The following is a 12569-nucleotide window of genomic DNA, read 5'->3' on the forward strand; positions in this document are numbered from 1 at the left end:
CTATGGGCTACACCATTTGCTTCACGGTAAATGGATTGTAATCGAAAAGAAGTAATATCCTGTAGATAAGATTTACAATCCTCTACAATATAGCCCACCTTTGAAAGGTCCTCCATTTCTCCATTGAGTACAATAACAACAACAGAACAATCAATTTTGTGGTGATATCACCATCTAATTAAAATTTAACACATCACAATTACTATCAGAATGAAAACCCTATTCTCTCTAGCAGCGTGTCTCCTCGCGCTGACCCTAACGCCGCCTCCTCTTTCCGGCGTGGCGCATAGCGGCTCTGACCGATTTCAAGTATCAGGGCACCTCTGCCCTTCCATAGATCTGTTTTCGCCGAATCTAACTCCTACTATGGAGAAGGATCGTGGCGGCGGTGTTGCGGCCCTGGTTATTTGGGCTGGCGAAAGCCATGGCGGCAGGGAAAGGATGGACCGTTTCATCCACGATGGTGACCAGATCTCCTCGTCTGGGTCGCCTCCTACAAGGATTGGGATCGATGTTTTGACGTCTATGTGGCTGCAATTGGACTTCCCCGAGGGTGCTGAGGGTGCATGGCTTTGGTATGCCAGCGAAGCCGTCGCGTTAACTAGGCGGCAGAGATCGGAATTTGTTGATGAAGATGCACTGCTCGTTTGCGGCGGAGCAAAGAGAACCATTGGACTACCGTTGGGTGAGATGTACAACGAGGCTGTGATGGTCCTTCACGACCCAGAAGACACCGGCAATCCGGCGACGGAGGATTCGGGGTGCCCAGCGTTGGGTGTCCTCATCAAACTGGGTCCTCATGGTATTGGGCCTCAGTGGGGCCCATTCTTTGGGCTTGGCTGTTCAACATCCAGAGGTCAATTGGGCCTTCTCCCGGGCTCCAGTCTGCAACAGAAGGGGGTGAGACTCTGTTGTGTCTCACTTTCCCTACTGCTTTTGTTGGTCAAGAGTTTTAGCCCTAAGGATAAGGGCAAAGGAAAGCTCTAAGCTTCCCGTGTTCGCTACCTAGCATTTGATTCCAATCTATTACTACTTAAATTTAGTTTCTCTGATTGTACACCAATTGAGGTCCTTGGCAATTAGGGTTACTCTAGAAAGGGTTTAGATAGTTGTTGGATTTGTCTCCTTATGGCTAGGTTAAATCTTTGTGCTCCAGATGTTCCCAATGGGGGTTACCTGTTATGTGCTTAACAGCTTAGACCTTCTAGGTATTACTTGGTGTAAGACAACATCTAATGTACGTGCCTTCTGACCATGGATAAGTAATGAAATTATTTACTTCTCAAAAAAAAAAACAACAGAACAATCAATTTTAATGTCAACATTAATCATGCCCTGATGTATATATAACCAATAGAAGTCCCGCTCTCATAGCCTCAATTTCCATATGCAAAGCAGAAATACAAAAGAAAATGGACGTACAATAGCAGCTAAAAACGTACAATTTTCATCTCTGATAACTACCCCAATGCCTCCTTATCCTGTGTCCATATGGAAAGCACCGTCTACATTCAATTTCAGCCTCCCACTTGGAGGGTGCTGCCACCGGTCTGAGGCCTAGGCTGCTACTTTTTCTCTTTGCCAGTGAGTGCAAATCTTCTAAGTGCTTCAAAGCCCAATAGGCTGTATGAATAGGATTACACACGTTGTCATTCCAAACTAAATTATTGCGCTCTGTCCACAACGCCCAAAGTAGCATGAAGAAAAGCCTAAAACCAATCCTATGGGCCCAATGAGACCAAATGACCACTGCACCATCGGCTGTTCCCGACTTGCGCCACCGGTCGGCAAAGAAACTCCCAAGACAAGCCAACCCGGCCCAAAACCAAGATCAGGGCCCAGCCCAAGTACAAATACAGACCATGATAGATGAGATTGTAGTGTTTCCCGGGGTATGAGAATGATGAGCTCTTTGAATTAAAAGACTTAATAAATTCTAATTCAAGCATTAAACACGTGATACAACTTAAATTGTTGAAATTTGAGGTACTGGAAACGTTTCTATAATTCCTGCAGCTATTTATCCGCAGCCATTAGAATGTTAGTTGCACACTGCTTATTAGGTAGCTCCTAAGTCTGTAAGTCAACGTGTGATCCAGTATAACCAATTTTTCATCACCCTCCTCCATTCCTCTGTATTCTACACCTGAATTTTAAAACGTCCTAAATTCTAAAAATTCAAGAAGACAATAATTAAGAACTAATTAAGAACCACAGGTGTTGCACACATATATGTAACTCTTCTTCAAAGGAAAGGTAGCTGCAATTATAAGGACATTCAAACCAGCATATCCAAGAAAAGGTAGCAACGTTCACCACCTGTCTTTCTCTAAATGGAAATGCAGTTATGTTCAAAGCCACCAAGAACAAAAGGCCACACTAGTATATCCACCACATGGTATACATTACAGGTTTTCGTCCCCGGATTATTTTGCTCTCGCTCTCAGACATTCCCAATTCCCCATCTATATGGGTAAACACATAAGTGCATAGATAGTTAAGCTTTCGTTAGCCGAGTAGCAGATTGATTTCATTAGTTAAGCAATGGCAGGTTTAGTGTTACCGGAGTTGGCAGCCAGCAGTGGCAAGATGATGAAGTGGATGTGCCTGAATTTACTTCTTGTGCTGGTTCTCTCCGGTGCCGCAATGTCGCAGAACATCACTACTACTCTGCCTGGTTACCCTGGTACACTCCCATTCAGTCTTGAAACTGGGTGAGTCAAAATTATAGACACATATCTGCTCTTTCAGTTAACCTTTTATAGACAACGTGGCTTTTTAGTGAATGGAAGGTACTAATGGTGGTGAGGAATGTTTGAATTTGTGAGCAGATATGTGGGTGTGGGAGATTTGGATGAATTGCAGTTCTTTTACTACTTCATCGAGTCACAGAGGAACCCTGTAAGGGACCCTCTCTTGCTTTGGCTTACCGGAGGCCCTGGTTGCTCTGGTTTCTCTGGCCTTGTCTATGAAATCGGTATTCATACTCTCTCTCATACTGTTTTCCCAGAGAGCTGCTATAAACTTGAGAGTTTCTCTGTTTCAATCTAGGAAAATATTGCGAGCATGCCAAAATACATATAGCGGAAAGTAATAACCGTACTCGTCACAGAGATAATTGTCGAAACTATCAAAAATGTTCTGTCACGGCCTAACAGGTAGTCCTATTGTGCAGGTCCATTAACTTTCGATTATGTAGCCTTCAATGGTAGCTTTCCTACTTTCGTGGACAACCCATTCTCATGGACCCAAGTACTAAATCTCTCACTCAATTACCTCATTTCTTCGCGTTGTTGTCTCAACTGTCAAAGTGTATAAGAAAAAATTTGAAGAATAGGTGTCAATTTCCAAATGTAACTTTAGTGTAATACTGTGTGTATATGATAGAATTTGTGCGCCTCATGTATTTTTCTGAACCATATATGCTGCTATATATCTTTCAGATTGCCAGCATCATCTTCCTAGATGCACCAGTTGGCACTGGTTTCTCCTACTCAACTACTCAGGAAGGTTACAATAGCAGTGACACTGAATCAGCAGAAGCCGTGTACCAATTTCTCCGGAAGGTGAGGAGTTCATCTAGCCTAATCTTCTATCATGTAAAAAGGAAAAAAAAAAAACTTCAAAAATTGAGGGGGAAAAATAAGAAAGAACAAAAATATTTTCTCTCGCCTTTTTCTTCCCAATGACAACAAAATTTTGTTAAGTGTGTAAAATCTTGCTTACTTTTGGAGTTTGTGACCACAGTGGTTGATCAAACATCCCAAGTTTAGATACAATCCACTCTACATTGCTGGAGATTCATATTCAGGCATCATTGTTCCTCAAGTCACTCTTAAAGTATCAGATGGTTGGTAACTTGCAAAAACTATGTAGTATACAGATACACATAAAACTAACTATAGGCTTTTTCCTTATGACTATTACATGGTATGGTGCAGGTAATCGTAATGGGATCAGGCCATCCATGAAGCTCCAGGTACATGTCTTACCATTTTCTAAGAAGGCTATTTATGATGCTTAGCATACATCTCACAGACTTCAGAACATAATTTAATGATTTGTTTCTGTCATTTAATCAGGGATATCTACTTGGAAATCCTGTAACAGAGTTACATAGCGATGAGAATTCAAGAATAGAATTTTACCACCGCGTCACACTAATATCCAGTGAACTTTATGCGGTAATTTGAACCTCTTATCTTATAATTAGCTCTGAATTTTACTACAGTAAAAATACTATTTCTGAAACCAAAACATACCCCAAATGGTCTCTTCCCAAAAATAAATAAATAAAAATAAAAAACATACCCCAAAAGGTAGATACTTGAGTACTACAGCGTTACTGCCTGTGCCTCCCCTGTATAGCATATACCGCATTTTTCCATCGTTAAGTCATCTTATAAAAGCATACGCGACATGGAAAAACCTGATGTATGAAAAATGGAGGAATATATGGTAGAAGGTGTCGTCATAGACATGAGAGTTATGAATTTGTAAGTTCCATATCTATAAGACATGTATCAAAAAATATGACACACATACAACTTGTCTACAAATCCAATGTAATTTCAAAACTTATTTTACGCTTTTTTCAGTCTATCCGAGAAAGTTGCCAAGGGGAATATGTTAATCCAAATGTAAGCAGTTCAGATTGCATGGACGACATTGGACTTGTTGCAGAGGTTGTCTACATTGTTAATTTATTACTTCTCTTTTATAGTGAAAATTGCTGGCAAATACTGAATATTTCAAGCTCTTTTCTCCTCTTACTATAGTGCACTATACCAGTAGATGATGCAAACATTCTGCAACCAAAATGTTCCTGGGCATCTCCAAAATTAGCAGATGGATCAATAAAACGAGGGTTGAAATTTTTCGACGACATCCCAGATGAAATCATTCGATCACCAACTAAACGACAAGAACATTGGTGTCGTGTAAGTTCTTACCTTTTTTTTTTTTTTTGCAGTGAATGTAAGTTCTCACCATTTTTCATTAGGTGACTTTAGAAGCAAACACTGGTAGCTAGACTGATGATTATATTACACAATACTTCTTCCTTTGCAGAATGACAATTATGTGCTCTCTTATATATGGGCGAATGATGCAACAGTCCAAGCAGCTCTCAGTATTCGAAACGTAAGTAATTTTTCTTAATGTCATTCAAAAGTGATTAATGTTAGATCTATGTAGTAATACGTATTAACTTTTGTTGATCATTTTATTGTAATTCTGAAATCAGTTGTACAAATTTTATTTCTAACTACGTATAAATTTGTAAAAATATCAGGGTACCATAACAGATTGGAAGAGGTGCAATAAGAGCTTGGCTTATGACTCTAATTTGTTGAGCGTGGTTGAGTACCATCGAGAACTCATAGGAAGAGGCTACCGATCTTTGATCTACAGGTGAATTTGAAGTAATACATGCATTAAGTTTCAGTAGGAGATCAATTCCAATCGACTTGTATGTTCAAAATCCACCTACATGCTACATATCAAAAACCAAATCATTCTTAAATTTCACTCCTAACTGATCCTAACATCAAAACAATATGAATGCAGCGGTGATCATGACGGGTTGATTCCATATATCGGTACACTAACGTGGATCAGATTTCTCAACTTGAGTACTGCCGATGGATGGAGACCGTGGTATGTCAACGGAAATGTTGCAGGGTAAGAGTCGAACTTCTTTTTATCTCTTTAAGTCTACATTTTGATACTCCTTTGAAGACATTCCAATACTGCAACTGTAAGAATAGAAACCCGATTTAATTGATCATATATCCTTTTCTCTCAGATTTACTGAGAAGTATACAAATGACGTGTCAGATGGATTGACCTTTGCAACTCTAAAGGTAATCAAGAACTAATGCTTTATTTAGCCGTGTTCCTAGCCTTTTTCTGTTTCTTGTTGGGTAAGTTATTGGTTTTTAACTGTGTGATTCTTTGTGTAGGGAGCGGGTCACACAGCTCCAGAATACATGCCTGAGCAAGCTCTTGATATGATGGATAGATGGTTGGCTCACTATCCTCTGTGATTATGAGAAAAAAAATGTTGGCACCTGCTAGTTGATTAAGTCAGCTGTTCGAGTATTTTCCATATATACGCAAGGTAGCATTTTCAGGATTTTATATGAATCACACCCATTTTTGTGATGTAATATCTCCTCCAATAATATTCTTGTTCATGATGTATGGTTATGATCCTCTTCGCACGGATTAGTCTCTGGGCTTAAGAAGCGTTTGAGGATACAGTGTGATTTCGATAAAAAAATTAAAAAATGGGTATGATTATGAACTTTTGTTTGAGAAAATTCTACCTATACTAAGAAAATTGATCAATACATCCATGTACTATTTTTTTTTTTTTTTAAAAAAAAAAAAAACTCCACCCCATTCCCACCCTTGATGGGGCTCAAACTCCTGACCTCTTATATATGAGAGCAAAGCCTTACCACCCCACCAAACAGACACACCCATCCATGTACTATTTATTCACACACAAATTTATAAATTTTTGGCCCAATAACAATCAAGCTGCTCATTTTATATTGAAAGATGAAATTGATTTCACGATCAACAATCTGCAGATATACAAAAAAGGCCTGAGATAAGAACACAGAACTGGATATGAGTCAAGACTCGAGGGAAAACACAAATCGAAAAAAAATTATCGAATCATGTGGTTATATACAGAGGATGAATAAACACGCGTAACATTTTCAATTAAATCGTTGTACGTATGTCAGTTTGCATCGTCACCAAGGTGAGGGTGATGTCGCTGGCGGAAGTCAAAGTTAGCGAGGAATTTGAGAGAGAGAGAGAGAGACAGAGAGAGAGAGATCTGCACCGAAGGGATGAGAAAGAGAGTCGTGTTGGGGAGAGAGAGATGAGAGTGGCATAAAATGTAGTTTATTAATTAGGTTAAGGGCAAAATTGACATTTTATTTTAAATTGGGTTAGTAGGAATAAATTTTAGGGCCTTTGACCTAAAGCACCAAAATGAGTTAGAATTATCTCACTTATCCCAGCAATAGTTTTTTATTCCCACTAACCCAATTAAAATAAAATGACAACTTTGCCATTAGCCTAATTAATAAACTACAACATTGCCACTCTCTCACCGACTTCTTCTTCTGCTCCCCCCCCCCCCCCCCCCCCCCCATTTGTACTATTTCTGCAAGGGACGCGGAGCCGCCGTTGTGTCAGAGATGGAGGCGGCGTTAGACAAGGAGCAGCAGAGCATGGTGACTCTGTTCATGGAGATCATCGTCGGCCAGACCGACGAGATTGCCCGACAATTTTTGCAGGTTGATTAGGCTCCGACGAGAGGGGTTTGGTAATCTCACTCCCACTCCGGACGCGCAACTCGCCGATGATGCAGAGGTCGATATAGATCGGCGTCGAGTTCTGATAAAAGGATATGATGATACATGTACTGGGCTTTTTGTTTAAAGAGAGAAGAATACATGCTGGGCTTGAAAATTGAAGAGGATATGGAGTGAGAGAGTGCCTGCGTTGATTTAGTCGTACAAGGGAAAACATGGTATGTACTGTGTCTTTGTCCAAATGGGAATGCAGCAGAATGAATGATGATGATGGCCTTGGGTTCTTCTGGATGGTAAGTGAGTAAATGGATGCATGTGCGAGGTATATTATTAGTTTATTACTTTGGTATGGTACCGGTTGTTTTTGAAGTGACAATTCAATAAAAAAAACTTTTGCAGCAGAGAAAGATTAAATGTCCTCAATGCCTCAATTTTTTTTTTTTGAATCAATCCAGACAACTTTCATTCAATTCAAGCCAGAACGGCACGGATACATACATTCTCTTGCCATTTATGGGCAAGTCTAGGACGTGGCATGCTAGCACCACTCATTAGACAATCAGTGCTCACAAATGAAAGCAAGCCTATAACTATGAAAAAACTAAAACACAGTACATAGGCATAGTTCAACAAAAAACTAAAATCTCTCCTTTTCATCCAAGTTGGGGCTAGGAGGTATGGTTGGGTCCAGCCTCCTGGATCCCAAATTCGAAACCCCATAGAACCAGATCCCAAAATTTTGAGCTTCAAATCCGGATTTAGATGTTGCACCCAAAAGAAATTGGAAACCCTGGGCCTCCAAAGTGATTTGGGCACCCAAAAGGATTTGGACACCCACAAGCTGCGCCAAACAATAGATTTGGGCCCCCAATTCGAGTTGGGCCTTGTGAGGGCAAGTTTTTGTTTTGGACTTCCAGCAGCAATAGCCCTCTTGATAGAGCGAAGACCAGGCCCAAAATCGATCGAAAGCGTGACCCAGGAACAATTTTGTTGTGACTAGCTGGATGGTAACAGCAACAATTAGAGGTAAATTCACATAACAGAGCTTATAGGAGGATATGGCGTGGGAGCTAGATGCCTGGGAGTTTAGCAGAGAGAGAGAGTTCCAGCAATAACATGGTTCTGGGTTTTGGGTTAAGGTTGTTCAGATATTGATGGCTAGATTATCAGAGATGAAGCTTGATCTCTTACTTGATGTTTTTTGGGTGGTTGTGGCTTGGTTTCCAACGGCAACGAACTCGCTTTTTATAGTGGAGATAGACAGGGAAGATTTGTGCCAAGAACCAGAGGCTTTGAAAGGGTATTCTCAGTTTTGGTGGGATCATTCTAAAGCTTTCAGTTTTTGTTTTCCCCACGAAACCAAAAGAGTGAAAGTTTGCTCTGGCTATGAGGGTGAAGATTGGTGGTACAGGTATAGGACGATGATGGGGATCCTAGATTTTGTGCTGCTGTGATCTTTGAGGGATTCTAATCCCTTATTTTCTGCTATTGTAAATTGTAATCACAAAGTTTGAGGGCTATTGGAAATTGAAACAAGATTGTTGGGCATATGAATCAAAAAGCTTCTCCATGGAGTCTGGGTTCTTGCCAAAAATGGTGAAGTACCAATCCCAGCAGCAATCTTGATAGAAACGACATTCTGGTTTGGGAAGAAGAAGGCTTCAACGGCCTTTGGGCTAGAAGCTGTTGTAATGGACTTTGGGTAATGGACTTCAGGTAAAAAAAAAAGTCTAGTGGGCTTTAGGTTTTGCTAGGCCTGCTTTCATCTCTCTACTAGCCTTTGTTAAGATTCTAGACCCTCAAGCATGAATTGTGGTCCGCAAGCCCAAAATTGTCGATAGGCCTTAACTTAACAATAGGCCTCACAGAATCTGTTACCTTCCACACCACACCCTTCCGTATAAGCCCCAAACGTAGCTTGGGTCTACGCATATCGCATGATAAATAAGCGTGTTGGCTCATTTGAAAATGCATGTCAATCGTTTGAGAATTTGAGCTTCTCGTATCGCTTGCTAAATAGAGAGCTTCCTTTTGACGTGAAATGGGCATGCTTGAAGGCCCAATTAGGTTACTAGATTGATGACTTGCCCTCTTCGCTTATCACTCATAAAATTTGAACTCGTGGAAATTTGGGTGTCAACAGGCCTCAACAATGATCTTGGCACCCAACCCAGATTGGGCTCCTCTGCTCTTGCACCAGTTTTCGTCGCGGCCACCATCGCCGCCGCACATACTAGATGCAGGCGATCTCGTCTCCGCCCCAGATCCTGAGACCATCCTCTCCACGTTAGCATAGGCCTTATCCAACTCCGAGGATCACCCAGAATTCTAACTTTGAGACGTCCCCAACGCAGACGAGTCCGACCAAACTCATCCAACTCATCTTTCCGTATAGGCTGGCTTCGGCAATGAATCACCGATTGCACCATCTTCCTCAGGTCCCAAGGTTTGATCAATGCAGGATGAGGCCAAGAGAAGCTTCTTGATCGTCCACATGAAGAAGATTGGAGATCCCACGCAAGAGATCCACTTGCTCCAAAGAGCAAGCCACCACTGCCTCTTGGAGGATAGTGCCCAAGGCTCGCCCCTGGAGGTCGGCCGCGATCTAGATCGAACCCAAACCGGCACGGGTCAGAAACCTTGAATGTTGCATAACCTTCTTTTTGTTGGTTGGTCGCCAACCAGGATTGGAGGGCTGAGATTGGATTATGGGATGTGGAGTGGGTTTCTCCACTTAGAATGGAGACCGGCAGTAGTCGCCATGTTTGGATCATCGAGCACAGGCGGCTAGGTTTTGGGAGCAGCATTCCTTATTTTTTCCTCAATGCCTCAATGGACGTGGCTAATAGTTGACAAACAAATTGATTTTTTTTTTTTGAGAAATAAAAGGGATTTATATATATATATATATATAGAAAATTGAGAGAGTGAGATTAATTGCGTTTTCTAGTGCTATTTTTTTTTTATGGTAAAATGGAGGTAGAAAGCCAAAAGAAAAGAAAATTGATGTCTATTGGGGAGCGATAGACGTCTATTTGGGGGGCAATATATGTTTTCAATTGATGTCATCTTTTTTTTTTTTTTAATCAAAGTTTTATTTATCTAAATTTAAGGAGATTAGTTTCCATTCCGGTGATCGAAAGTTCTATTGGGGGTAATAGACGTCTATTGAGGGGCAATACATGGCTGATAGAATTCTATTAGGGGGCAATAGACGTCTATTGCCCCTCTATTGAGGGGTAATAGATGTCTATTGGGGGCAATAAACCTTTTCGGTGAGGTTTTCAGAAAAGTCTGATGGGCGGCGGCCGGTGACCGGATTCCCGCGGCTAGTGACGGGGCTCCGACGAAGTCTCTTATGGTTTCTCTCTCTTCCATTCTCTCTCTCTCTCTCTCTCTAAGTAACAAAGGGTGAGGGTAAAATGGTATTAAAAAATAAAAATAAAAAAAATAAAATTCTTAATGGGGTATTAGGGAAGACCTCCTTAGAGTGTTTTGGGTAAGAGAAAATTAAAAAAACTTAATGGGATAAGTGGGAAAAAAAAATCTCTAGAAATAGGGTAAATGGACAAAAACCCTAAATTTTATTGATGGGGCAAGTGGAAATACATTTACTCAATTTTGTGCTTTAGGTCAAGGACCATTTTCTTTTTGCTTTAGAATAATGTTATAAATCCTTTAGGATAATGTTAGTATGGTTTCTTGGTGGCTCTAAACTTTCTTTCTTTGTTTTTAGATTTCTTTTTGTACTTCAAAATATGATTTAGGAACTCTTACTGATGTATAATCATTTGCAAGGATTGCGTTTTTTATCGTTCGGTTTTTGCCATTATGTTTGAACTTTTAGGGTTTTGGCATTCATATATGTAGGGCTGTCAATTCCGACACGACCCGATAACACGACTCGAAACCCACACGAAATAAAGCGGGTTGAACCCGCACGATTAAAAAGCGGGTCAGCCATGGGTCAACCCGCCATGACCCATTTAATAAATGGGTCGGCCACGGGTCAACCCGCCAACACGAAGTGAACCCGTATAACCCGATTATGCTATACTTCATCCTGAAATTTTAGACGTTGGGAGTATTTGATCATAGGATTAGACAATTTGAAATATTTTGCTTTATAATTATTGGATTTAATTATTTATGAATAATATATAATTATTTACATTCTTCGTCTTATGGAGTTTTTAGTGAATTTAATCAATTTATGCATTTTTTTAGTTAAATGGGTCGCATTGTTGACCATTAAATGAGTCATTTTATCAAAAACGACACAACTTATTTATTAAATGGGTTAAGCGGGTTGGAAACGGGTAACCCGTTTAATAAACAGGTTGGGTTTGGGTTTAAATTTTTGACACGATTATTAAATGGGTTGGGTTTGGGTTTGTATCTTGCGACACGACAAATACCTTGACCCGACACGAACCCAACCCGACACGACCCATTGACAGCCCTACATATATGTGATCATATCTCTCCTCTAGGAGGGTAATGATGATAGTCATTCAAGGTTGCATGGTTTGGGAGAGTCGCGTCAGAATCAATTATATGGATCCATGGTTCTTCCCTTTGAGTTTGTGGCATTAGAGACTTGTCTGGAGGCTGCTTGCACGTACTTCCTTAGAAAATGAAGTATATATATAAAAATCCCCTCCTTTTATGTATATGACTTGTAGCTTCATCGTTCTCCCCTTAGCAAAGCTACATCACTGTTTTCATGTTTCATTTGTTTGGGTTGGAAAACAGGCAAAGGGATTGGAGAAAGAAGCTCATCCAGCTTTGGATAAGCTCAGTTCAAAGATTAGTACTAGATTCAAAGTACTTTGAATCTAGAACGTGTTCGCCAAATCAAAAGTCGTTTGGTTGCTATATCAGGACGTGTCCAGAAGGTAATCCACTAAATTGGGATTTCATTGCGTTTCTTCGGGGTTCTACTGAACATGCAACGGATCAAAGGTTTACACAAAATGTTAATGAAACATTATGAAAGTACTGTTTTTGTGAGTTTGGAATAATTTGGGAGCCATTTGTGGTGAGATCCCTTTTATTGTTTTTCTTATATGTTAATTTTCATGTGAATGTGTGTATACACATGTTGATTGGCAGGTGAGGGATGAAATAGAACATTTGGTAGATGATGATGAAGATATGGTTGAGATGTATCTGACAGACAATTAAGCTCTTTGTTGAGTCAGACCTAGAGAACTCTTCTGTATTATCCAT

At 40.4% G+C, this 12569-nt stretch overlaps 1 protein-coding gene across 2 annotated transcripts; it reads left to right on the plus strand.

Annotated features, from left to right (window-relative positions):
- Nucleotides 1-2325: 2325 nt before the first annotated feature.
- On the plus strand, nucleotides 2326-6318 carry LOC112173785 (serine carboxypeptidase-like 2). 2 transcript variants are annotated; one of them, XM_024311468.2, is made up of 15 exons: nucleotides 2326-2473; nucleotides 2552-2714; nucleotides 2832-2977; nucleotides 3176-3252; nucleotides 3444-3566; nucleotides 3748-3850; nucleotides 3942-3979; nucleotides 4083-4184; nucleotides 4599-4685; nucleotides 4779-4940; nucleotides 5071-5142; nucleotides 5294-5412; nucleotides 5569-5682; nucleotides 5807-5864; nucleotides 5964-6318. In XM_024311468.2, the coding sequence occupies exons 1-15, from the start codon at nucleotides 2470-2472 to the stop codon at nucleotides 6045-6047; spliced, it is 1452 nt and encodes a 483-aa protein (XP_024167236.1). In that variant the 5' UTR covers nucleotides 2326-2469; the 3' UTR covers nucleotides 6048-6318. The 2 variants fall into 2 exon arrangements, with proteins under 2 accessions (XP_024167236.1, XP_024167235.1); XM_024311467.2 differs by having other exon boundaries at nucleotides 2406-2714.
- The last annotated feature ends 6251 nt before the right edge of the window (nucleotides 6319-12569 follow it).

This window comes from Rosa chinensis, chromosome 6, assembly GCF_002994745.2.
Source record: "Rosa chinensis cultivar Old Blush chromosome 6, RchiOBHm-V2, whole genome shotgun sequence".
Taxonomy (NCBI): domain Eukaryota; kingdom Viridiplantae; phylum Streptophyta; class Magnoliopsida; order Rosales; family Rosaceae; genus Rosa; species Rosa chinensis.